This window comes from Aethalodelphis obliquidens, unplaced genomic scaffold (genome assembly GCF_003676395.1).
Source record: "Aethalodelphis obliquidens isolate GAN/ISIS:26980383/991018 unplaced genomic scaffold, ASM367639v1 scaffold42, whole genome shotgun sequence".
NCBI lineage: Eukaryota > Metazoa > Chordata > Mammalia > Artiodactyla > Delphinidae > Aethalodelphis > Aethalodelphis obliquidens.
In genome coordinates, this window is record NW_020837986.1 from 5,484,716 (window position 1) to 5,512,331 (window position 27,616).

The following is a 27,616-nucleotide window of genomic DNA, read 5'->3' on the forward strand; positions in this document are numbered from 1 at the left end:
GCGCGCGCCGCCGCGGTCGACCTGCCAGTCCCTCCGTCCCGCAGAGCTACCTCACGCGGCCCCGGACACAGCCTGGCGGCCACGGCCGGCCCCGTCACGCGCGGCAGCCTCGCGCCGACCCGGCCGTCAGTCGCACACGCCGGCTGCCCAGCCCACTGTCCCGCACAGGCCCGGCCGCAGCAGTTCCCTCAAGCCCGCTTCCGGAGCGCCGCCCGCGCAGCGACCGGGAGGAGAGGTGAGGGTGCGGAGCGCCCCCCGGGCCCGCCAGCCAAACCCAGTACCTGGGCGGGCTGCCCAGCGGAGGGAACCAGGCCAGGCCGCTTCGCCTCACACCGGCGGCGGCGGCGGCGGCGGCGGCGGCGGAGGCGGGTCCTCCGAGCTCCATCTCTGGGGAGGGGCGGGGGCGGGGCCTCCTGCGGATTGGTCGTCAGGCTCTGACGGACAGCCGGCCTGTCCCGTCTTTCCCCTCTGGCCGCCCAGGGCCGGCCCGCGGGCAGCTCCTAAGATTGTTGGACCCACGTTTGTCCCGGCCCAGTGGCCAGTGTGGCCTTGGGGGGGTCCCGTTATTCGGAGTAGTACCCCAGGCCTGAGCATCCACTGCAAGTCCTCCAGCGGTCTTCGCCTCTGTCCCTTGCCTGGACCAGTGTTTTCCTCACCGCACGCTGCGTCTCCACGCGGCAAGACGCGGGCTCAGGCCCTACCTCACTGCGCCCCTCCTGCAGATGCTCTCCGGAGCTTTGGTTTTCCCGGCCCGACTACCCCTGTTTTCCTCCTACCTCTCTGGCCGCTGCCTTTCGACCTCCAGAAGCTTCTCTTCCTCTGCGGTGGGTCCTGAGTCAGTTCCCAAGGCGACCTGACCCTTCCCATGGCGTCACCCCCCGTCCCCCCTCCCCCGCCAAACCCAGGCACCCTAGTGCCAAAGCTGTATCTCCCCCACATCCAACTACCTGCTCCACGTCCCCACGTAACACAGACATCTCACCTCCCTCTTCAAATTGCTTCTCCCATAGCCTTCACATTCTCAGAACGTGGCATTAAACTCCTCTAAGATGCTTGGGCCAAAACCATTGGAGATACCCTTGATTCCTCTCTCTGCCTAAACCCCACAGCAATCCATCAAGTCCAGTTCACTCTACCTTGGGATATCTCCGCTCCACCCACGAGCTCAAGGCCCAACTTCTCTCAGACAGACTCTTTAGCCTCCTTGGTCTTGCCTGGATCTATTCTCTATGCTCTAGTCTTTAAAATGAAATTAAATCATGATTCCCTACCTCCAGCCTCAAACCATTCATAACTTCCCACGGCACACAAAATCCACTCTCCCTACCTGGCCCAGCAGGTCTTATGTGGTCTGGCCCCTTTCTCACCCATTTCATCTCTCACCACCTCCCCTTCACTCCATTCTCCAGCCACAAGGCCTTTTGTTGGTTATTTGAATAATTCCCACTCTTTGTCTTCCAGCAGCCACTCCCTAGACTCACCCCTGAAATCTAGCTGCCCCTGTCACAGAACACCGCCCAAACTAAAGACACCTGCGGTCACAGTGGAGCCTGTCTGACGGATGTTGAGCCAGGCAGAGCCAGACAGAGCAGGACAACGTACTGCACGTCAGAGGTAAGAGGCTCAGCAGAGCACTCAGCTGATGCTAGAGAAAGATCCAGGCTTCCAGGAATGTGTGAGTACATATACGTGTGTGTTCGGGCTTTCCCCCCATCTGGGTGGTGACTAGTGTCTGGGGCTACCTCTGACTTTGTCTTGCATGTGTGTGTGTGTGTGTGTTTTGATCCCCTCAAGTGCAACCCCCAAGGAGCTGAGAATTCAGCCTGCAGTTGAGGTGTTTGTGCTAGTAGGATTCAGCTACCCAAGGGGAGGTGGAGTGGCTGAGATGGGCTGCCACCTAGTGACAGGCCTTTAAAGTAGGAGGGAGGGAATGAAAGTTGACCCAATGCCCGGCCCAGCATTACAAGGTTTACAACATGTTATCACACCTGATCCTCATAATTACTCTAATCAGGGATGATTGTTCCCAATTTACTGATAAGAAACAGATTCAGAGAAGTTCTACAGCTTGCCCCAAGGCCACATAACTAACAAATGGGGATTTGAACCCAAATCTGTCTGATGCCATGCATTTTCTGCCTCACAGGAAAGCCACTGGCTTCAGTAGGTGCTGGTGGTCAGTGGACAGTGGACACGGAGGCTAGCTGGCTAATCAGCAAGGGTGAGGGGAGGCCCTGGGGGTGGCTGGCTCTGGGAGTGGCTGGCCCTGGGCACAGGAAACCTGAGTGCAGAACTTGAGTGCTCGCAGCGTGTGGTTTGGGCTTGCTGGGGCTTGAAGTGGTGCTTGCCCCTGTCTGCGGCCTTGAGCTTCTCTGTGCTAGGTGTCGGAACCATGAGTCAGGAGAACAAGAGAAACTCAGCACCAGCGCCCCGGGAATTCACAGACATTAGATAAACACTTTGTTATGTAGGGACAATTATCATGGAGGCTATGGAGAAAAAGAACAGAGGACTATGAGCTAAAACATTAGGGAGACTTACTTGAGATCTAGTAGACAAGAAGACATCAGCAGAGGCCTAAAGGATGTGAGGAGATGGCTGGGTGAATTATTAGAGGTGGGTTGGAGGAAAGTACTTTCCAGGCAGAGGTAACAGCATGTACAAAGGCCCTGAGACCAGAAAGAGCTTAGTAAGTTTAGGAATAGAAAGAGGGCTAGAGTTTACTAAATGAGAGGGAACACGGGAGGTGATGAGGCCAGGAAGACAGGTTGGGGCTGACTGGGCCCCTCCCTGCTTATCTGATCTAATCCGTTTTTCCAGGAGGCCTCCTAAGTGCTGCAGCCCTCATTTACTTCTTGGGCCAACTTGGGCAGCCTGTGGGTGGTGATGCTTTTTAAAAATTTCCGTTTTTCCATTTTCTGAGAGCTTCCCGACATGTAGCCCATGCTTCCTTGCTTTTGCTTTTACTTTTGCCTCTGGGTCCGGGCCTCCGGGGGCTCCAGAAATCCCTGCCAACAGGATCTCAAGTTTTCAGTCTAGTGCCAGGCTCTTAATCAGGAAGCAGGGCCCCATTTTTTCCTGGGACTTCTGAGCCAGCATCCCAGTCTCAGGTGCCTCCCTCCACCAAAGTAGGTTCAGGAAAAGCAGGGTGTGCAGAGGGTGTGACTGGTATGGGCTTCCCCCAGCTCAGCATATATATGGGTACGTGGGTGTTACTGGCAGTGCCTGCAGCTGCGCTGGCTGGGAGGGAGCAGCCCAGCACCCACGCAAGGCCCACACAGATGACATCACCAAAGCTAGCCCGGCTTGGGCCTATTTCTGTCAACACTCATGCTTCAGCATGCTCCGGCTATGCCAGTACCTGTGCCTGGAGTTTGGGGGGGAGTCCCAGCCGAGTTGCCCCTTTGGCCTTGTGGGCCTGACCCCACAGATGTTTATTTAGCAAACACTTAGAACAGCACTTGGCATGTAGTATAACTGCTTTACCCCCTTGGCTCATTTACTCTTCATTACAGCACTGAGATAAGTTCTCTCATTATCCCCATTTCACAGAAAAAAAATTGAGGCATGGAGAGGTTGAGAGGCATACTCGTGGACACATAGCTAAGAGGTGGCAGAGATGGGATTCAAACCCATCCAGAGTCCATGCTGTGTTGCCTTCCATGTAGGTATGAACATTTTATTGTGTTTTCTTACCCCTTCCTTAATACCCATACCTGATGTGTTTTCTGTTTTCAGTTATTTGGTTAAATGCTGTTACAGGCTGGGTTCTTTGGGAAGCAGGCTTTGTGTCAGAGGTTAGTGTGCAGAACATTTTTTAGGGAGTGCCCTTGGGATCAACACTGTGGAAGGGAGGGAAGGAAACAGGAGGGGACGCAGGGAGAAGTTAAGCTGTGATTCAGGCCTGGCGACAGCCTCAGCCAGCCCCCCAGGGAGCTCTGCTGCAGCACCTCAATAAGCCATTGAATGTGGGCTGTCTTGGGAAGAGCACAGCCTTGGCCAGACAGCTGTCTGCAGCCACGGTGGTCTTAGGGAGCTGACAGGTTTCCCGGAAACAAGTGCTTCCTTGAAGGGGAATCTGAGTGGCACATCACTGTGCCCATCACAGATGTCTTCTTTCTAGTCTTCTAAGTACTTGAAACATTTCTTAAAAGGCAAAAATATTGTACTGTAGAAATGGGATATGCTGTTACCCGAAGGAGGAATGTAATTTGGTTAATATGGGTTAACATGGCGGCTGTGATTGAGAATTGAATGTTGGCTGAGCTTCCTGGTAGCCAAAGCAAAAACTCCTTCTATTCTGATAATTGATTCCTTGGGGGAGAAAAATTTTCCTGGGTTTAAGTTATAAAAGAAGTTTCTCAAGTGGACACTTATTTGATTGAAATAGTGGAGAATGTTCTCAGCAGATTAACAGCAAATGCCGACACAGTTTTCATTGTTCCTTGTAATGACCTCGAGTGAATATAGAAGGTATAAAAATATAGCTTAGTGAAGCCCCTTCCACAGTTGAAGGTAGGCAGATTTATAGACTTGCAGCATCAAATCTGATCCATGCATGAAACTTTATCCCTTTTCTTTAAACTTTTTAAAATTGTTACTCAGTAGTTTCTTATGTTAGATGTCTGACCAGCCCTTCTCCAGCATCTGAGTCAGCCAGCCTGCTCCTAAGCATACAGCTGGTACTTAATAAGCATTCACCTTAGTGCACTTTGAACTCCATCCCACAACCTGCGGTCTTGTCTTTTGAGCTCTCATCCCCAGTATCCATCCATTGGCTCCACCTTAGTCATTGGGCCTCACACTTTTTCTGTCTTATTCTGCTCACCTGGGAGGTACTCTCCAGAGCCTCGTGTTTTCTGTCCCTCAGGGGGAAACCAGGCCAGGACTCTGCTCTCTCTGCAGACCCTGCTTCCCCTTTGCTGATGGGCTCCTCTAATGGGACCCAGATGTTGAGGCAGGAGAGCTGGACTCCAGATGTCCCTTCTTCAGGGAGGTGGCAGGGATACTGTAACTGCTTCGCTGCAGGCAGAGAAGGGGAGTGCCCTTGCTAGCCACTGGCACAGGCCAGGCCGGACCTGCTGTTTTTCCACCTTTTCTTCCCTTCTTCCAACAAACACTCCTGATGCCTCCTCTATAGCACTGAGACAGAATGAATCAGACTGAGTTCCCACTCCAGTAGTGGAGAGAGAAATGCCAACAGACGTTTGTCAACAGATGACAATTTAGTGTGATAAGGGCCCCTGGAGCACTGGGAAGGGACAGCTGACCTTACTAGACCTGTTGGTGGCTGTGGGGACAGAGCAAAGTGAGGGGTATGCCTTAAGATATGGCAGCTCTAAATATAAGACAGTCAGTCACCTGTTTTCACAATAAGGTCACACTCCAGGTGTTTTGTGGCTATTTTTGCAACTAAAATGTATTGATAAATATTTTTAGAGATGCATGATTCAGATGTCCACATATAAGTTTATTTAGTTACATATTTTAGTTATTTATCTTTTAAATTTATTTTATTTATTTCATTTTTGGCTGTGTTGGGTCTTCATTGCTGCACGTGGGCTTTCTCTAGCTGTGGCGAGTGGGGGCTACTCTTCATTGCGGTGCGCAGGCTTCTCATTGCGGTGGCTTCTCTTGTGGAGCATGGGCTCTAGGCGCGCGGGCTTCAGTAGTTGTGGCGCGTGGGCTTAGCTGCTCCGCAGCGTGTGGGATCCTCCCGGACCAGGGCTCGAACCTGTGTCCCCTGCATCAGCAGGCAGATTCTTAACCACTGAGCCACCAGGGAAGTCCCTCTTTACATGAATCTTTGACTTCTATATAGTTGTCGCCATTAAAGCCACTTTTTGAGTCATCTAGTATAATTTCTGAAAGCACGTCATCTTCCTTCTCAGTTGAGAAAGAGCACTTTTGAAAAATCAGCTTTAATAAGGAATAACTTACATAGACTAAAATGCACACTTTTTTTTTTTTTTTTTGCGGTACGCGGGCCTCTCACTGTTGTGGCCTCTCCCGTTGCGGAGCACAGGCTCCGGATGCGCAGGCCCAGCGGCCATGGCTCACGGGCCCAGCCGCTCTGCGGCACGTGGGATCTTCCCGGACCGGGGCATGAACCCACGTCCCCTGCATCGGCAGGCGGACTCTCAACCACTGCGCCACCAGGGAAGCCCAGAATGCACCCATTTTAAGTGTAAAGTTTGGTGAGCTTTGACAAATGTATACCCTCATGTGCCCTCCACCCAGTTAAGTCATAGAACATTTCCATCACCCCAAAAAGTGTTTGGGTGTCCTTTTACAGTCAATCTCCCCTGCCCCCAGCCGGCAATCACTGTCTACTTTCTGTCACTACAGATTAGTTATGTGAGTTCTAAAATTTCAAATGTGAATGGAATCATAGAGTATGTACCCTTGGGTCTATGTTCAGCATAATGTTTTTGAGATTCATCTGTGTTGTTGCAGAGAAAATACTTTTTGAATCAGTATGTGATACTGTCACTAGAAATGTTAACCTCAGCATAATTACCTTTTTGTATAACATTAAAACAGGTTTCTTTTCATTTCTCCCATAGATATATATTAATGATCTATATAATCACCACTTAAACTGTATTGCTTTAAAAATGTTACAGAAAATTTCAAATATATATAAATGGAGACAGGATAGCATCAGCCAGCTTTAATTATGAACTGGTGGCCACTCTTGTTTTGTGCCAGACTCTACCCGCTAACCCCTTCCATATAATTTTGACACAGATCTTAGCTCTATAATGTTATCTATAAATATTTCAGTGTTTTTCTAAAAGACTCTTTAAAAACATACATACATAACTGCAGTAGCATTTTCAAACCTGAAAAAATCAACACCGTTTTGCTATTTAAAGTGATCTTGAAGAGGCCTGTTTACACGTAATACTTGGGATTGTGAGAAATAATTACCACGTCTGTGGTAAATTTCTTTGCCTCCTTGTTTACTCGTTTTGTCAAGGGACTACTTATAATCATCCAAAACTAGCTTGACTGAGGTCATTTCAGGATAATGTGTTTTCTCCAGAAAGTGCTTTTCGGTTCGAAACAGTTGAGAGAATAACGCAATATATGAGGGATTTTGTAAGGACTGAAATATAAGTAAACACTTTTCTCAGAAGAAAAAAAAAATTTTTTTTAAGTTTTCTGTGGAGGAAATACCTATATTTGGTGTATGTGGTATTTAGGAGGTGATATCAGAGTTGGTGATTTACTGGTTGTGGAAGTGAGAGAAAGATGTGAAGGATGATGGCTGCCCTAGGTTCCAGTTGGGGGACAGAGTGGATGGTGGTGCCTTTCCCTGAGATGTGAAACCAGGCGCAGTGGGCTTGGAGTGGTAGGTACTGAGCTCGGTTCTACAGACTTGAGATTGAACACGGACATCCCCACTGAGACGTAGTTGGCAGTGCAGTATGTGTCTGGAGCTCAGGAAGGGGGTCTAGGCTGGAGGAAATGATGTGGAGGTCATCGTGTTCAAGTGTGAATGAAATCAGCTAGGCTGAGAAGAGAACCACAGCAGTTAAGGACCTGATAGAGGAGGAAACAGAAGCAACAGCCTGAGAGGGAGGGGTAAAATCAGGAGAGGGTGGCACCATGGAAACCCGAGAGAAGTGCTTTAAGGGAGTGGTCACACGTTGTATGATTCCATTTATGTGAGATGTCCAGGAAAGACAGATCTATAGAGAAAGTAGATTAGTGGAGGCTGGAGGTGGGAATGGGGATTAACTGTATGTGGGCATGAGGGATCTTACTGGGGGGAAGAAGTTCTAAAACTGATTTATGGTGATGGCTACACCACTCACTCAAGTTACTAAAAATCATTGTACAGTTGGAATGGGTGGATTTATGATATGTATCAATAGTAATTAAAAAAAAGTGGTCAAGTGTCCAGTGCCACAGTGAGTTTAAATAAGATGCAGAAGCAGAGCCCATTTAGTGGTTTGGTCGTTCATTCATGGGTGATTGTGGTCCGAGTGGAGGGGGAACTGGAGGCAAGATGGGGCAGAAGCTAGTTGCAGTGGGTGGGGGAGTGACCGGGTGGTAGAGATGACTCATTCCAGGTGCTTGTGAAACAGAGAGAGGGAGGGGGTGGTGGCTGGAAAGGGTTGGGAGTTGTGGTTTCTTTTCTCGTTTTTTTTTTGTTGTTTTTTTTTTAAATGTGGGAGAGGCCTGAGGTAGACTTGACAGGGAGAACGGACGGGCTGACCAGACGTGGCGGGTGAGGGCGGAGGCAAGCAAGCACCCGGATGTCTGGCTGTGGTAGCGTGTGGAAGCGGTCTCCCTTTGCCCACAGCTGGACTCTAGCATCATGGAGGAGCCTGACAGGAGGGAGTGGGTCAGACCCTGCACATCTGGCCTCTGCTCCCAGATGAGGCTGGAAGTGGGAGGAGGGAACCTACCTGCCAGATGAATAGGAAGGGGTGGTCTCCTGACTCCGTGTTCAAGCATCCTTCGGGGCCCTTCATACCTGGCCCTCACCTACCTGTCTAGACTCTTCCCTCATTGCAGTGGCCAGGTCAGCTTCCCATTCTCTGGCTTGCTCTCTCAGCCTTGTTGCCACCACGCAGGATGTCCTTCACAACCATTCTTGACCAGTATCTAGTTGCCCTGCACCTGCCCTCAGCAGAAGGAAGGTCCTTGCCAGGAAAGGTGGGCACAAGTTTGTGCTCATCAGTAAAATCTGCCTGTAAGGCCGCCTGTCCCCGGTTTCTAGTTGTGGTCCAAGGTTTGTCCTCTGGTTGTGGCAGGTCCTGCTGAAGTGTATTGATAAGGCACTGGACGAGCCTCTCTTGTTACTATTCCTTACATTCAGTGGTCTAGCTGCCCCAGAACCATAGAATTCAAAAATGCCTGGCTGCAATCTCTTGCTCCAAAGCAATGGTGGCTACATAACCTCCTTTATTTCCTGGGGTGAATGCTGCCTCCCTCACTGGCCAGTGACATACAGGCTGCCAAGGACCCCTCAGGATTCTCTGCAGTGGGCCCAGCCCCAGGAAGTTCAGAGACCATCAGGGAGATGGCTCTCCTCCCAGAGTACACCTGTGCCTGCTGGCTAGCTAAGGGACCAGTTCTGACCACTTTGGCCTTCCTGCCCCCCTGACTCCATTTGACCAGGAGACCTCACCTTTCAACCTAATTCCAGACTTAGCTGTAACCTAGGATGAATGGAAAAACAATTTTTGTAGGGACCCTGGCCAGCTCAGGTACTAGAGCACAGAGAAGTGGTCACAGACCACTCCCTCTTTCAATCAACAAAAGAAGTCTTCATTCCATCTGGGAGAGCGCTTCTGGGATCCAGTGTTCTGATTGGCTTAGTACCCTTCATTCCTGCCATCCTAACAGTAACCTTAGCCACATAAGCAAACCCAAAGAAGCTCCTACTGCTTCTTGCCAGCACACATGGAAAGTGTTCCAAAATCTGTCTCCTGAATACACTTGCTCCGTCTTGCTCAATAAACCTACCCTATGCTCCAAATATAGTTCTTGCACCCCACCTGTTCTTGTAGATTTTCTGTACTCGCCCTCACTTCCTGGGTCTGCCTTTTTCTAAGGATGTGGACTCTGGCTCCCTCCTCTGTGACCCACACCCACGGCAGCAGGACAGATGCAGCCCCTTCCAGGCCTGGCCCAGCCCCCAGCTCCTGGGGAGGAAGGCATCACTGGAGCAGGCAGACCACATCCCACTCCAAGTCCCAGCCCCAGAGCTCCATTCTGGCCTGGGGCCCTGGGTTACAAAGAGGCAGACACCAAGTTTCCGTTAAGTTGTAGGAATTTATTTTAAATAACCTACAGTTGATTAAAAGGGAATTCATGATAAAAATAGAAGATACTTGAGGAAAGATGTGGGAAATGGACTCTGCACACACGCTAAACTAACAATGCCTCTAAAACTAATGATTATAGCAAAAAATGTCTTCACATTAAAATTCTGCTTTTTATGTGTTTTTTTTTCCATTTTTTACACAATTACAAAAGAAAAAATAAAAGCCCTAAAATCTTGATTATTTTTCCTTTTTTGGACCAAATACTCATTTTCCTCTAAATTTTTGACCTGTGGAACTTTTTATACAATAAAATCTTTCAAGTGAAAGACTGGGGTTTAAAATGAAAAAGATGGGTATCTGAAAGGGCACAGAGAATGTTCAGAACAAAGGATGATGGGAAAATGGTTTCAGTCACTGATTATTTCATTATCCTTAGACTCGCTCACCCCCTCTCATCCCTCCCCAGCCCCAATCTACACGATCTTTAAGATCAAGAAAAAGGTTTAAATATTTTAAAATAATTAAAAAGAAATAAAAATTCACATTTAAAAAGGAACACTCAAGTCAGGAAATATTTTCCCATCATGCTTTTCTGTGAACAGGTGTCTGAACCAAAACACTGCCGATGTCACGACTGCTTCAAGTTTAATGAAAACTGATTCCCATGACAATAGATAGTGACAACTCTAACAGGTGCGCTGGGTTTTTGTTCTACTTAATTTTAAATTCCTGAAATGGGGGAGACGGGAGTTTAGGAACTCATTTCTATTAAAATATAGAAGTTATTGCAAAACCCTAACTGTAAAAACGCACCAATATAATCGGACTTCATATACAGTAGCTAAGAGAATCCAAATGTTTCAGTGAAACAGTGAATTTGTCTGGCAGAACTCTGACAAATTCCCATCCACTTGACCCCTTGAAAATAAAAACAAAATTCAAAACAAATCATACAGCTAGAATTTTGATATCTGAAATATTTTTAAATAAGTTGTCCATAGGACAACTGGCTCAGCTCTCCCTTATAATATTTCCAGGTTTATCTTTTCTCAAAGATGTTGCTTTGTTAAGACTTGCTGCCCCTTTCCCTCAGGTGCAAGGGCAATCGAGGCTCACAGTTTATCCATCTGCCCCAAACCACACTGTTCCTTTTCACAGAACTGTTTCCTGCCCCTCAAGACAGGCTAGAACTCGTAGTCCTCGTCAGCCATGTCGATGGCCCAGGCAAACTTCTCCCGCTGGGTTTTGTTGTAAATTTTCTCAATTGGGACCCCCCACTTCTTGCACCTGCAGACAAGGGAGAAAGAACGGGGATTAGTGTGTCTCAGGGAACAACGGGCCAGACCCAAGGCTGAAGCTTGGATGTGCCACCTTCTTCACATCCGTCTGGTGAGAATGAGAGTTAATAAGGTACCAGACATGTTTCTTAGAGCTTCATGTGCTTAACTCATTTAATCTTGACAAAGACTTCTAAAGTAGATGCTATTATAGATGTACAAATGAAAAAGGTACAGATGAAAAACTAAGGCAGAGAAGTTAGGTAATTTGCTTTCATTCTCATGCAGCTAGTTAAAATGGAGCTGAAAAGCGAACCCAAGCCGTCTGGCTCCAGAGTCCATGCTCTTAACCACTGCAGTCTATTGCCTGTCAAGCTAACCAAACCTCTAGCACTAAACAGGGCAAAAAGAGTCGAAAGGATACAAGAGCTTGCTGGAACCCCTGGCCCAGAGGAGCAGGGCCACAGGAGATGACTGCTCCTCCTAGGCCCAGAAGCTAATAATAACTCAAGTTAACTAATAAGCATCTTCCAAAAAAGCCATTTATTTTGGAAATTGGGGCCGGGGCGGGGCAGTGGTACAGGGAAACAAGCAAACAGTAGCACAAACTCTTTGCATAGGTTTCTCAGATCTGTATTCTCATTTTTTTTTTCTCCTTGTCCATACCTTACTTCCTTCACTTGTAAAGAAAAAAAAATGTTATTGAAAAGTTAAAGTGTAGGTAGATGGGTGGGCTCTTCTGTATTTTTCCTTCAATAAGGACTAAGAGTCTCCATTCTTGTCCTAAAGTTCCATTAGGGGTAGGGACCATACCTGCATTAACAAACAAACACACTCCAAGATGGTGTAACAGTGTTGACCATTGAGGACCATCCAGGATGTTCCAATGCATTTGTAGTGGGCACAGCAGAAGACAGAGGTTTCCCAGAGGACTCTAAGTGTGCAGCGTAGGAACTGCATGTGAAAGCTGACAACGCTCTTGGAACCCCCATCACCCTTCTCAAGCCAGCAGGTGGAGTTCAAGAAGGGTGCGGTGCTTACCAAGCCACGCTGATCCTTGGGTCCAGATAATTGAGTTTGGAGGTTCCCAAAGCAATTTGTTTATTCTCCTCTCGGTCTGTGGCTTGTACTTCAAGCTTCATCAACTGCTCCTCCAGTCTCTGCACAGCCTTCTTCTTTGACTCTACCACCCTGGAAGAAAGGAAGTCATCAAGAGCCAGGCCTGGCCTCTGGACAAGAGCACTGCAACCCCATGGTGCCATCCAGGGACAGTAAAGGCAGAAAAGCCCCAGGTACAGAGGTTTCTAAAAGACATCACTCAGAAACCCTAGAAAGGCTAGGGCCTCTGGCTGATGCTCCGCCCTTTTTTCTCTCACAACAACCCCCAGCTTTGTATCACACCAGGCACGTACTTCTTGGTTTTTGCATCCTTAAGGACCTTGGCATCAGCCTTAGCACTTTTCAGGTCTCTCCGGGCATCTGCTAGCTGTTCCTTCTTGGCATCAATCTGGGTGGGGAAGAATAATAAGATTTAGGAATAAAGTAAGCCCAGAGAATACAAAGAAGGGCTCCTCAAGAGAGGATGAAACCTAGAAGTTGTCTACACCAGGCAGGCTGTCTTGGTGGTTTGCCAGGTCAAAACAACTAGGGGTGGCTTCCTGAAGGCACAGAGTAGATGTGCAGCGGGTGCTGAATTCAAATGCTACTTGGCCATTTACGTTCTTCAGTCACCCTTGAAGAAATGAGGGTTTTATAGGCAGTGACCCAGGGCCCCCATTAATCCAGAAGCTCAGGGAAAAGAACCCACTGGGACTGGGAATGTGGGTGCTAATCTTACAGTCAGAGAACACTTCGGTTTTAGATACTGGGAGAGGAGGGCTACAGGTGAGAGCTGTTTATCAAATGGCTCTCGTGCCAGGTTGTCGCTTCCATTCTAAGAATACAACTGCAGGAGATACTCTTTATGAAGCTGAGATAGGGTCCTTGCATCTACTGAGCGCAGCTCATTCCTCAGATTCTACCAGCACTCTGGGAAGGAGCTGCCAACTTCTCAAGAAAGAAGGATGCACTGAAGAGAATATCCGAGGGACTAGAAAATGGCAATTAAAAGGTACCCAGGAAGCCAAAGAGCTCAGCTTAGTCTGTTCCAAGCCAATACATGGCATGGCCTGGCTTTGGCATTCTGTTTTTAAAAGGAGAGAAAACTGAGATGGGAAGGAAATTAAAATGGTCATCACCCAAAGCAGATTTGAAAACTTTTTTAGCTGTGGAGCTCTTTTTTCAAATGAAATCTCATGGGGACCCAGTCTTTAAAGGAAGAGACAAAGGCAGTTCCAGTCTTTCTTGCTTGAAAGAACCAGTTCTAAGTTCTTTTTTTTTTTTTTGCGGTACGCGGGCCTCTCACTGTTGTGACCTCTCCTGTTGCGGAGCGCAGGCTCAGCGGCCATGGCTCACGGGCCCAGCCCCTCCGCGGCATGTGGGATCTTCCCGGACTGGGGCATGAACCCGTGTCCCCTACATCGGCAGGCGGACTCTCAACCACTGCGCCACCAGGGAAGCCCTAAGTTCTTCTTACTTAAACAACACTGTGGAGTTAGAGCCCCAAAGCAGTGAGCTCACACTGCTGGGAGCAGGAGAGCCCCTGACCTGTTACTACCTTGCTAACCTGTAAGGTCAAGGGAACCTCTGCCGAGTAAATACATGCCTGACTCATACACACTGAGCTGTTGCTCTCAGCCTGGAATTGTCTGTTAGATTTACACGCACAGCTAAGACTGGAAACAGAGGTCACCATTGTGAGAGAATCATTAAATATGTTTACTATGAATGGCTTACTTCCAACATCTATGTTGTCCAAAGTCAAGCTGAAGGAACTGACACAAAAGCATCACAGACACCACTAGCCAGATTCTTAGGCCAGAAATGCAACAAACCACAATCTTTTAACCATTTCTGTGAATGCTAAATTGGCAGGCTATGTTGAATTCTCTCAAAGCATCAAAGACTCCATTGATTCACTTGGCAAACAGGGGCATGTGTTTGCTTTGTGGGCACACAGGAGATGGTTCCTGTGCTTAGAGGGCTCGTCTGGCAGGCAGCCTGGGTGCCCAAACAGTGGTTCCAGAGTGAGACCAACAAAAGGCCTCCTCATGCTCCAGGGAGGGGTCTCCTGAATTAGGTAAATACCACCTGAAGAGTCATGCTTTTACTTCTGGCTTGAAATGACAGCATGAGGAGAGTAAACGGCACCAGATGACTGCCATTAACAGAGCTGCTAGGATGGGCGGTCTGTACAGGTTCTTTGCCTGCCAGTCACATGATCCAAGGATTTGAGATGTCTGTGGACACACATGTATTTACTGTGGATGTGTGCATCCCTTCAGGAAAGCCAGATGGCATCTGTAGCATGAACTGCAGGTTATGTGTGTCTTCTGACCCATATGTACTACAGCTGGGTATCTATCTGGAAGAAATTTCAACAGAAGGAAAACACCCTGGGCCTCAGAATATGTATGCAGCCTCACTCTACAGCAGTAGTTTTTAAACTCCAGTTGTTCAAGTACAGTATGCTGTGAACGCAGATGGAAAAGAATCAATCTGTAGTTTAATTAACCTCTAGTTGAAACTCATCATTTCTTCTTCAGTTTTGAGTGTGGGCAATTGAACACAGTAATATCAGTAGTATCTATGACTTTATCACCCATAGCTAGTTCATATATTTTCATATTGCTGCAGAAATCAAAGTATCATTTATATTCATGACTACCTTGACATTTATAGTAATTATCAGACCCACCTAAGATCTAACTTAATAAATTAATAAGGAAGGACATCTATTACTGTATCAGACTTTTTGGTAAACATATTTCAAGATAATTGGTTTACTTTGTAACCCATGTGTCTGCTTTGTAGTGAAATATCTACAAATTCTCATTGTGGATTAATACATTAGAATGGATTAGTTATGTAGCCATTGGTAACACAGAAATGCACATCATCAAATGTTAAGTGCCTTGCCGCTTAAAAGCTCAGTACCAGGCAGAGCTGGAGGAAGGAGAGAGGCACCTGGAAGAGGAACAGTGTCTAGTTGTTTGCACATCACCCTCTCCCTCTAGGGCAGCAGCTCTGGCACACAGCCTGTATTCAACAGATGTTTGATGATGAGCTATATAAAAATATGATTCATGTGGAATGTGCAGAAATAAAAATAGTTGTGCTAGGATTAGGGGGAAATTAAATATTGTTTCATCATCTTCAATTTAAAACAATATAATTTGGAAATAGTTGTATTTCTGGGCTGTGGAAAGGAATTGTGAAGACTATCTTTATATCCATTATCCTCATGTATAAGGACAATAATTAGCAGTATTTCAAAGAGGGTACATCAAATTTACCTTCTCAACACAGAATAAAGACTTGCTGAACAATGAGTACCTGATATTCAGTATCTTGATCAGCAATAGTTACTACCAAATTTCCATTTATTTAGCATGAACCTTTCTGATATCCCAACCCAGAAGGGTGGAGTATAAATGCCCATAGCAGACATGCTTCTCTTCATTTTGCTACCCCACCATCCACATCCAAAATACCTTAGATTGCAAGTTCATCATGGACTTCTCAAAAGTTTTTGGTGGTGCCCTCTGATGGTTACAAAGAATTGCAACGGCTCGGTTGGCACGGTTATAAGATAGTATCTTTGCTGGGATGTTCTCATCAGCTGTAAAGAAAGAAACATGGTAATAAGAGTCCATCTGTATAAGAAGAGAGAACACACAATGTCCCTTCCCCGGCGCTTTATCCTCACGTAAAGGTTTTACTGGTCCTCATCTCACTCAGATGATCAATTCAGGTTCCCACAAGGCACAAGGTCAAAATCTGAGAGTCAAGAGAATCATCTGCTTGCCTCAGTGCCCATCTCCCCCATCTAACCACCCAAAATAGCCTGAAGAAAATATGGGAATTGGGACAGAAAGAGCCTGTAGAGGAGGGTAAAATGAAGGGACCAGAAATTTTACATTTTAAAACCACAAGGCACTATATCTTTCAGAAAGAAAAATACAAAGTGTCGTCTAAGAAATGTTTTTACTTGTGTCATATAGCATTCTTTGCCCCACCCTAAAATACTGACCCTCAACATACCCATCTTTGGCTTTTTGAATACCATTTTCTAATACCATTTGACATATTTCTAGAGGACAGTGGAAATTCAGCAGTGACTAGGCTCCAGAGGAAAAAAAGCTTGTGGATCTTGGTGATACTTTCTGCAGCTAGTTTTTAGGAGGACACTACCTACTCTTTTTTTTCTTTTATACTTATTTAGTTATCTATTTATTTGGCTGTGTCGGGTCTTAGTTGCGGCATGCAGGATCTTCATTGTGACATGCAGGATCTTTTGTGGCAGCACGTGGGCTTAGTAGTTGCAGCACGTGGGCTTAGTAGTTGCAGCATGCGGGCTCTCTAGTTGTGGCGCGTGGGCTCTAGAGCACGTGAGCTTAGTTGCCCTGCAGTATGTAGGATCTTAGTTCCCCGACCAGGGATCGAACCCACATCCCCTGCATTGGAAGGTGGATTCTTAACCACTGGACCACCAGCGAAGTCCCGAATACTACCAACTCTTAAGAGGGAAAAAAAGAAACCTCAGGGAAAGGATTTGCTCCTATGCTGTTTTAGTAACCATGACAGCCTTACTCTCTCCAATTTAACAGAACATCATAGCACTTTATCTTCATTCTATGAGCTTTTAAATAACATAGATATAAAACACAAAATGCAGGCATTATCAGAGCAGACAGAAAGCCCCTGTCAGCATTTCATAAAACTATTCTAGAAGCTAGAGTAGGAATAGGGGAAACAGCACTGATCTGTTTATACATCTAAGCCTTAGCCCTCTATTAGAGGTATGGAGGGAAAAAGTTTCCAGTCACAATGTCAAGGAGGATAAGTAGAACAGATCTAGGATCTAGTGGTCATCATCGCTAAGGCCATGGGCCCTATCTGGTCAGGCAGTACTTACGAGCTGTGAGTTCCTTTAGCTGCTGCTGTAGCGTGATGGAGGCGTTGTATGTACGGAACACCTTCGCTGTCAAGCCCTCCATGAGATCCTGAAGATGTTTATTTAGAATACCAGTCTGGAGGAGACAAAGCAACGAAGAGGATGTTGGGATTTAGGTAAAAGCCATAAATACCACCCTGGCCCTTCTGGCAAGCTCCAGGAAATTTATGCCAGTGCAGTTACACCTTGCCAAGTTTACTGTCCTGCCAGTGGGAAGTTAGGAAATGGGAGAAGAATTCCAGAATACAGAGTTGCATGTACCTCCCAAAGAAGCACACTTCAATCTTAAGCAGGCCAATAAAGCAACTGTATCCTTCCCTATTAAGATCTTCCCCAATAAGACTTCAGGGACAGGTCTTGGGTCTCTAGCACAGGTGGCTAAGCATCCAGCCAAGGGAAGGCTCTGCAGGAGCCAGAGGGTAACAGGCAGGGTTCGTCCACCCCATCCCAGGGCTTCGGCCATGGATTTGCTGTGTGCCTGAGGAAGGGAGAGTATACAGGGTGCCCCAGGACAGGCCGAGGGGAGAGCCCCAGTCACTCCCAGGCAGACCTCTCCTTTAGGACCTTGGGAGGCTCTGGCTGGACCCCTCTTCAACCCAGTGCAGTTTACCCACTCACATTGAGTCTATCAAAAAGATCATCCTCAGGCTGTTTGTTCTCCATAAATAGTTGTAAGTTCTTAAAAACCTAAAAGAAATAAGCAGAGCCTAATTATTATTATTTTTGAAACCTCTACTTTGGAAATAACTGCAACTTAAAACTTGCAAACAAACAAACCAACCCCACAGAGCACAAAGAAACACCCATATCCTTAACCCAGATCCACCTACCATTAATATTTTACCTCATTTCCTATTTGTGCAGTGCACACGTACACTCATTTCCTTTCCACATTTATGTGTGTATATACACAATTATTCGTTTGGAACCATTTCTGGGTACTTACATAATTATGGCCCTTTACCCTTGAATACTTCAGTGTGTTTCCTAAGAATAGAGATATTCCCTTATATACACACAGTACTTCTCAGCTTTATAAATTTATACTGACACATTTTTATCCAATCTATTGTCCATATTCCAATTTTGTCAGCTGACCCAATGATGTTCTTTACCTCCCCAGTATGGAATCCAACCTAAACTCAAATATTACATTTAACTGTCAGATCTCTTTAGCTTTGTTTAATCTGAAACATTTCCACAGCCAGCAAAACCTAATTACTGATGAAACATCAGACTGCTGAAGGGCTGGACTACTGGGGTACTGCACTCTGTAAGGTCTCCAGTTCAAGCCCAGTACTTCTGGCGGACCGTGGTGCTGCAGCACCCTCTTCAGCTATGGGCTCAGAGATCTGGGGACTCAAGGGCCACCTTTTTGCTGAATGAGGAGTTGGGGGAAAGTTGAGCAATGCTACGAAAATGACAAATTTGCAACATGACCAGGGAATACTGAAGTGTGGTTAGATCATTAAAACAGTGTGATGGGATAAACCTAATGTGCAGTTCATTGTGAGGGCCAACTCTCTATAGCATTCTCTGTTGAATGCTGCCACAGGAGATGGCCCCTCATTCCAGTAAAGTAGCATGGGGTGAGGGGCAGGGACTAAAAGGAGGTACACAGGACACCAAACAATACCTCTCCACTCTCTTTCAAGCCATTTCTTCTAGTGTTCAGCAAAGCACAGAGCACAGAAAAAGCACTCAACAAATGCTTGTTGAATGAATGAATGAAAAAACAGGCCAGGGAGCTCAGGCCACATTAACTTACTCGTTTCTCAACGGGGACTTTGTTATAGTATCTGATTGAGTCCTTTCCCAGGAAGTCAAACTCTACCACGTATTCCTGACCATCCAACTCTGGGTGCAGATTGATGTGCTCCACACGAAGTGAGCAGCAACCCACAGTGTCCGCTGTTTCTCCTTCCTCCTTCTCATTGCCTGCTCGTAGAGCAAGCTGCCCAGGGATGAGAGAATGGAAAAAAAAAAAAAAGGTAAGCATGAATGAAGAAACGTCAACATCACAGGCTCTGTAGGAAACCAAAACCAGAAGCCTCCCAATTCTCTTCAGGGACAGAGCATCAGTTTGCAAGGCCTGGGAATTCCAGATCTGCATTGTTGCTTCTTCCCTTATAAAATGAAGTGTGGATCGTCAAGGGATATTAAACTTTCCCAGAAATCTAAGCTTCTGTTTACTCTTGTCCTTTCAAATGGGGATAGAGGAAAGAACATATTTTAAACTCTCAGCAATCAGACTCAAAAAGCTAGTCTCGTAATTTTGCTTAATTTTTAAGACAATAAGAACTTGTGTTAAAATAAATATACTCAGTGCAAAACCGGGGAAAATAAGAAATCTTTTTCTTCCAAAAGAGTGCTGAGAAACTGATCTTCAAAGCACTGACTTCTAAACTGTAGTTGTGATACATTGGCAGATTATTTAACCAATTTTAAGGATTATAACCATCCTGTTTAAAAACAAGAAAGAGTAAAAAACATCAGAATTCACTGCTCATAGAAAGGCTAAGCATTATTTTGTGCAACATTTGTTTCAGTTACACACAAACATATTTATGTGTTGGGTTGTGATATAAAATAAAATTTGGGGGGGTGGTGCATTGTCAGAAAGAGTTTGAAAGTGTCAGTATTTCTGGCACATTCAGATTCATGAAGATCCTCCTATTAGGCAGACTGTATCTAGACAGCATCAGACACTGAACACCTCTCTCTCCACTTCTACCTTCCTTACTGGACCAGAGATCAGGTGAGCAGGACCACAGATGTCTGGGCTATCACTGCCTCTCCAGCAGTACTTATAGCACAGGGCCTGGAGGAGTAAATGCTTCCCACATCTTCGTTAAGATGAACATGGTAGACGACGTGACGGGAAGATGCTCTCACCTTGTCGATGAAGTACAGAGCTACAGCTCTCTGCCGGACTTTCATCTCTTTGGACTTCCAGTCTTCCCGGTACTGGTTCCGGATCTTGTCCACACACTTCTTCAGCCGCCGAGCAGTCTCATATTTCTGCCAGTCTTTCTCACCCTGCAAAAGACCCAGCGCCAAAGGTGGATTGCTTAGGGACGGTGGAGTAAAGACAGACACTGAATATCCAAGTTCAGAGCTCTGAACCAAAGAGAAGGAACTTGAGCTTCAGTTAAGCAAGGCATATACCTGATGAGAACTCACGCTGTCCCATTTCCCTGACAAGCAGAACTGGCTCTTGTCTGATTGCTAAGAAAGCCTCTGGCTTTCATTTTGTGAAATGTTTATGTTCTTAAGAAAAGCCCACATGACATGTCCCCAAAATTAACTTCTGTCAACACAAAGGGTATAAACATCCCTATTCCCACATCAGCATCACAGCTTTGCTGCTGAATCTGTGACCCAACAACAGTTTTCTGCTAGGACTGAATTTCATTAAATTCAAGACAATCATTCACAATTTGATGGAACTGTCAAGGAAGCAGAACCAAAGATAACAACATGTAATTACTAAGGAACACAGTGACTTCCAGGAACAGCTATAATTATTCACCATTTTCTAACTTCTGCATTTAAAAGTATTCTTAATGAGACTGAGGGAAACAGTGTTATTGGGAAGACATTTTTTTAACAGAGCTTTTAGTGGCAGGTTTAAAAATTGATTCTAAAGCCAATGAAAGGTTTTAAAAAGGGTGTGAAAAGACAATCTAATCAACAGTGATGGAAAAAGATTTCTGTTACCTTGTTGAATGAAAAAAGGTTCACAAGCAAGGACTGATAATAATGTCAAGTGAGAAAGGAAAGGAAGGAAAATAAAGAAAATCCAAGAAATCCAAAAGGGCCAGGGAATATTACAAGGCCTGAAACAGACTATATGACATGAACACAGGGAAAGAATTTGAGAACTCAAGAATCTCGGCTCTTAGTTCCCCCAGCCAACAACCGAAGAGAGTTGCAGTGATTTCTACCTATGACATAGACATGTGGTCTTTGAGGCATAAGAACTGCAGTCAAGGTACCTGGCCTTCTGAGCACGCAGGTGTGTGGGGCACATGGAGCAAGAAATGTCTTCTGGGGCTTCCCTGGTGGCACAGTGGTTAAGAACCCGCCTGTCAATGCAGGGGACACGGGTTTGAGCCCTGGTCCGGGAAGATCCCACGTGCCGTGGAGCAACTAAGCTGGTGCGCCACAACTACTGAGCCAGTACTCTAGAGCCCACGAGCCACAACTACTGAGCCTGCAAGCCTACAGCCCGTGCTCCGCAACAAGAGAAGCCACCACGATGAGAAGCCCGTGCACCACAACGAAGAGTAGCCCCTACTCGCCGCAACTAGAGAAAGCCCATGCACAGCAAAGAAGACTCAAGGAAGAGAGAGAGAGGGAGAGAAAGAAAGGGAGAAAGGGAAGGGAAGAAGAAAGAAAGAAACGTCTTCTGCTTCTAGCTCCTAACATTCAGAAATGAAAGCTACGCTAATGAGTCATCAGCACTCTCCCACAACTGTGTGTGGACTAGTTGTATATGCTTGTTCTATATACTGTCAATGGGAAGCTGAAAACTTCTCTCTGGTTTTTCTAAGTACATTCTGACATTTAAGAGGGCAAATAGGACTTCCCTGATGGCACAGTAGTTAAGAATCTGCCTGCCGATGCAGGGGACACGGGTTTGATCTCTGGTCTGGGAAGATCCCACATGCTGCGGAGCAACTAAGTCCGTGTGCCACAACTGCTGAGTCCGTGTGCCATAACTACTGAAGCCTGCATGCCCTAGAGCCCGCACTCCACAAGAAGAGAAGCCACTGAAATTAGAAGCCCGTGCACCGCAACGAAGAGTAGCCCCTGCTCACCGCAACTAGAGAAAAGCCCGTGGGCAGCAACAAAGACCCAACGCAATCAAAAAAAAAAAAGCAATTACACATCTTAAAAAAGGAAAAAAACGAGGGCAAATAAGAAAAAGGTGCGGTAGAAACTTTCCTCATGTAAGTAATAAATCTCAAGTCAGTAATAAATCTCCCTGACAATCATTCTTATATACACACACACAAAAGACGGGACACGAAAGGCTCATCTTCAACAGTACAGTCTCCAGCTCAGAAGTGAGCTCTCTCCCATCATTCTGATACACACAGGCCTACCAAAACCTGAGTCTGAGTCTTCGAAGTCCAGTAGGGTTACACTTGCTCATTCCTTAGTCATACCAGTGAAACAAAGTTTAGAAAACCTAACAAGTAAGTCATTCACGGGATAACCACAAGACCAGATTTTCTTCACAGGTTGGCTAGGCTCCTGGCACAAGGATCCAGGATTCTCTCAAATAAGGACACAGAGATGGGGGTGGTGGGAAGAGCCACCTTGTCTAGGTCTAAAAGGAGAGGGCTGGCCTCTAAGAAGTATGCATATCCCTGTGCCCTTCAGTTTCCCTAAACAGAATCCAGAGAGTGAACAGCAATCTGAACCCCACACATACATAATTTAAACAAAAGACAATAAACTGGCCCTATGTGTTTATACTATGTTTAAAAATAAAATCCAACCAGCTTTCCATACATGCCCATTCTTAAATATGTTTGTCTTATTATTGATTTGTAGAGTTCTTTATAGATTCAAATTCTTTTCAGATAAAAGTAGTATTTTTCCTTCCAATACTTCCTATTCAACCTTTCACTCTGAGTAAATCTTCTAAAAAGATTTTACGTTATGCAGATTTAAGTATACAGTTAGATCAGTTTTGACCATCCGTAACCCATGTAACCTACACCCCATCAAGTTAGAGAGTATTTGTCATTCCAGAAAGTTCCCTTATGACCCTTCCCAGTTGATCACCAACCAAGCAACCACTGATCTTTTAATCTGATTTCTATTATCATAGATTAGCTTTGACTAATCTAGAATATTATTTAAGTGGAATCATAAAGTTTAGATTCTCATGTCTGGCTGCTCAATGTGTTTTAAAGATTCATCCATGTTGTATTTATCAGCAGTTCACTCCTTTTACCTTGCTGGTATATTCCATGACTATCTCTAATGTGTTTGACTATACTACACTGTGTTTATTCTGATGATGGACCCCTGGGATGTTTCCAGTTTTAGACTAGCATAAATATAGCATTATGAACATTGTTGTATAGGTCTTTTTGTGGACATATGTTTTCATTTTATTTGCAGCAACATTACCTAGAACTGGAATTAGTATCTTATTGTGGTTTAAATCTGCATTCCACTGATAACTGGTGATGCTGAGTACTCTTTCATGTGCTTTTTTACTGGCCAATCCTCTACCTTCTAAAGCATCTGTCTGTCTTTTGCTCTTTTTTATGGGGATGTTTTTTCTTTTTATTATTGAGGGATAGGAATTCTTTGTATATTTGAGATACAAGTCTTTTGTCAGATATACATGTTGCAAATGTTTTCTCCCAGTCTGTTACTTGTATATTTATTATCTTAGCAGTGTCCTGTGTTGAACATAAGTTTTTATTTTTAATAAAGTCCACTGTATCAACTGCTTATTGTTAGTGTTTATTTTGTGTCCTAAGAAATCTAAGGTAATGAAGATGTTCTACCATGATTATCATCTAGAAGCTTGAATGTTCTAGCTCTTACACTTAAAAATTTAGAACTGTATACTAAGAAGTCAGGTTCAGAATGTAATTTTTTAAAAAATAAGCACGTCTTATTTTCTCCTTCTAATAAAACTCACCAAAATCAGAGCTTCCCAAAACTAGCAAGTTTTACAAAGACATTTTCCTTCAATCCAGCCCTGTAATCCCAGATGGTTACATTTAAAAGGTTGTAGACACATACATCTTTGAAACCCCTAGGTCCTAAAGAGAGAAAAAATAGAAGTGGGTATTTGGCACTGAGAATATCTTAGTATGATTGAATGCAATGTGATAGCAACAGTGATATTGAAGGTTGCTGTACTTCATTTAAAAGAAAAATGATAAATTTTGTTCATAAAGCTAAGGCTGGTTTGAGAGTCTTACTTTTACTAAGGCCTACTTCCCCAGGTTACAAGACCAGATAATGCTTGGCAGGGGTTGGACTTAGCAGTTGAGAACTTACTATAAGCAGTCCTTTTGCAACCTCTCGATCCATGGTTTTTCTGGGATCAGAGAGTTTTGTTGAGAAAACAGGTTCCAGAAAGCTGACCGTCATTTCCCTGCTATTTCAGATTATACGGGCACCAGGTACAGAGTGGAAAAGGAAGGGAATGGAAACACTTGCAAGAAGATGTCTGTATAACGGGAATCCTGGGTGGAAAAGCGGAACAAACCAAGATGAGTATATAAAGATGTGAATGAGCTCAGGACAATCTTTTCAGTAACTGCAGCATGTGTTACTGTGGCTCTCAGAAGTCCTGATCCTTTCAATGACCTGGGAGACCAGAAGTAGTGTAATGCTGGCTATGACCACAAGCAGACCAATCCAAGTTTCTAGAAAGGGGGCAAGGACAGGGTACATCAAAGGGACACATTTCAGCTGTGCTTTTTTACCCTTGACTAACCAAATTTTTTAAATTGTCAAAAATCTGTAAGTCATATCATGCTTGAGTTAAAGTTTTTGAAGGAGCAGAGATGGAGCAGAAAGGTGTAACAGTATTACATGCAAGAAGTGAATGAGCAAAATATAGATACAAGAGCAAGCAAAGAATCTCAGGAGAAATCCCTGGAGGCTGAGCAGAAAGGTGTACAGCAGAGCCCCATGATGGTGGCAGCCTCCCATAAACTGGACCTAAAGTCCTCCATGAAGTAAAACCACCAGTTACCACCCTTCACCCTCTATGACAAAAACTTACTCTTCACAGACTTTTGGGTCAGATCAGGTCAATGAATTCATGCTTTAATCATCACTGTACTCCAAACATGTAGCAATGAAAGTGCTCCATGCAAGAAGGGGCAACCTGAAACCAGGGGCTGTGTTAGCATGGGCTGAGCTGGGTTAGAAGACTCGCTCCAAGACAGGAGGTATGAGCAGAGAAGTGGAGAGCAAAGAGGAGGAAAAGGGAATGATACACAGACAAAAACTACTTCCCGTTCAAAAGGGTTTACAAACAAATTCCAAAATATATGAGGAAAATGGGTTAGAAGAACTGCCAACAAAATAATTAGTACATGAATTCACTTCAGGTAACATTTTAAAGAACAAAGACTTTCAAGAGAAAAAAATATATATAACATCTACTAAAAAGGACAAAAGAATGATAAAATAAGCACATGTCTTAAATGAAATGAAATGAAATCAGGTAAATATGAAATAAAAATAATTAGAAATCCTGAAAACAAAAATAATAATTGAAACAAATTATAGGTGTGATAAACTTTAGATTGGATATAATCAAAAAGAGAATTAGTGAACAGAAGTAAGTCTCTAGAACTCCCCTGAAAATGAAGACCAGACCTAAAGAGACAAATAAATGAGAGGAATGGCCTAGAAGCTATGGAAGAAATAATGGCCGAGAGTTTTCTAGAATAAAAATGCTTTTGTCCTCAAATTGAAAGTCTAGTCTGAGTATCTTTAAAAATATATGTATATTTAGATACACCATAGATCGCCAATAATAAAGATGCATTCTTTACTGGAGAAAAGACAGATCATAAGAACGAAGATAAAGAAACTTTCAGATAAAAGAAAAATTTGCCACCTATGGAAACTCACTAAATAAATGATAAAGGATGTATTTCAACAAGTAAACCCAGAGAGAAGGTACTGAGTACAGAAATTAATCAAGTATTTGACTGTGACAATAGCTGACTAGTGAGAAGTTAAGGTTTCATGGATGATTGTTTTTTTAAAAATATAAAAATAGTGTCACTATATAGAAACTCCAAAAAGACACAGACACTTTAAGAGTTCAGCAATGTTGCCAGATAGAAGATCAATATTAAAAAAATCAACAGCATTACCACTCCAGTAACAACAAACAAAAATGTAACAACGAAAAATACTTATTCAATAGCACAAAAAACTATAAGGTCTCTAAGAAAAGTTTAAAAAAATGTGTAATACCTCTATGGAGAAAATTACAAAACAATATTGAAGGGTATATTCAAAGATATGAATTAATAGAGAGGTATAACATGTTCATGGATTGGAAGATTCAGTAAAATAATCTCAATATTTTCTCCCTATTAATCTATAATTTCAATGCAATCTTATAAGAAAAGTCTCAATCGTCTTCATTAGAACTTGACAAATTTATCTCAGAATTAATGTGGAACAGCAGAGAGCCAAGACAATTTTGAAGAATGAGACGAAGGAAACTTGTCCGACTCAATAGTAAGAGTTTATAAAGCTACAGTAGTTGAGACAGTATGCTACTGATGAAGAAACAGACAAATGAAACAGGACAGAGAGCCCAGAAACAATATGACATATGTGTACAAATATGATATATGACAGAGGGGTAACACAACTAAATTGTTCTGGGACAACTGGTTATGCATTTGGGAAAAATACATTAGATCTCAACCTCACACCATACACAAAAATACATTCTAGTGGATCAAAGATCCAAATATAAAAAGCAAAATCTTAGAAACATATGGAAAAAAGAGAAACCTGTGCTCAATGTTGGGAGGATGGTGGTGATGTAAACTCGTTCAAGTACTTTAGAGAACAATTTGGAAATATCTAATAAAGAATTTTTAAGGGACATTTTCGTCTGTATACACAAGGAAAATGTGTTTATGCCAGCACTATTTATATTAGCTAATGACTGTAAACCCGAAGTGTCTCTTGACAAGAGAACAGATAATTTTTTTTTTTTGCGGTACGTGGGCCTCTCACTGTTGTGGCCTCTCCCTTTGCGGAGCACAGGCTCCGGACGCGCAGGCTCTGGACGCGCAGGCTCCGCGGCCATGGCTCATGGGCCCAGCCACTCTGCGGCATGTGGGATCTTTCGGGACCGGGGCAAGAACCCATGTCCCCTGCATCAGCAGGCGGACTCCCAACCACTGCGCCACCAGGGAAGCCCCAGATAATTTTTTATATAATAGAATACCATGTAGCAAATAAAATGGATAAATTAGAAATGTATATCAAGATAATAAAATCTCAACACCAAAGCTGGGTGAAATAAGTTGCAGAACGATCTCAATAACATATCTAATTTAAAATCAAACCTTGTAAAACAATACTACATATTGTTCATGCACACATAATACACTGTAAAAATACAAAAATACACACAAGAATGAAAACATTAAATTCAATATAGTATTCTCTAGGGAAAGAGATGAATGGTACCTAGTGGGCTTCAAGCTATGGTTTTCAGAATACTTTTTATGAAATGAAGCAACTGAAATAGGACATGGCGTTAAGGTTTGACACAGCCAGATGGTAGGTATATAAGTGTTCATTATTTCTATTCTTGTATATTTGAAATATTTCATTGAAAATAAAATCCCTGTTACTTGTATCTTTCTATTTTTTATCTAAAAAGAGAATGCTTCTCCTGCTGGCAGTGCAGTTAAAAAACCATTTAACATGCTGTCAAAACCTCGACCTCTGAAGATCTGTTCTGC

General features: G+C 44.3%; 1 protein-coding gene and 1 long non-coding RNA gene across 5 annotated transcripts in view; one reads left to right on the forward strand and one right to left on the reverse strand.

Moving 5' to 3' along the window:
- Positions 1-50: 50 nt before the first annotated feature.
- LOC113605190 (uncharacterized) lies at positions 51-26,937 on the forward strand. Of its 3 annotated transcripts, none has more exons than XR_003427071.1 (3): positions 51-235; positions 1,462-3,668; positions 24,265-26,937. It is a non-coding gene; the product is annotated as an uncharacterized LOC113605190 (long non-coding RNA). The 3 variants fall into 3 exon arrangements; XR_003427072.1 differs by lacking the exon at positions 24,265-26,937 and having other exon boundaries at positions 1,462-1,675; positions 3,553-5,569; XR_003427070.1 differs by lacking the exon at positions 24,265-26,937 and having other exon boundaries at positions 1,462-1,614; positions 3,553-5,569.
- Positions 9,773-27,616, reverse strand: part of TOP1 (DNA topoisomerase I) — an 86,395-nt gene continuing 68,551 nt past the window's right edge. For both annotated transcript variants that reach the window (XM_027078301.1, XM_027078302.1), the window contains 8 exons: positions 20,013-20,156; positions 18,886-19,071; positions 17,736-17,804; positions 17,079-17,193; positions 15,655-15,782; positions 12,475-12,569; positions 12,104-12,253; positions 9,773-11,072 (listed from right to left, as the gene is read on the reverse strand). In XM_027078301.1, coding sequence (XP_026934102.1) covers positions 10,970-11,072; positions 12,104-12,253; positions 12,475-12,569; positions 15,655-15,782; positions 17,079-17,193; positions 17,736-17,804; positions 18,886-19,071; positions 20,013-20,156 — 990 coding nt within the window. In that variant the 3' untranslated portion in view covers positions 9,773-10,969. The remainder of the gene's footprint in view (positions 11,073-12,103; positions 12,254-12,474; positions 12,570-15,654; positions 15,783-17,078; positions 17,194-17,735; positions 17,805-18,885; positions 19,072-20,012; positions 20,157-27,616) is intronic.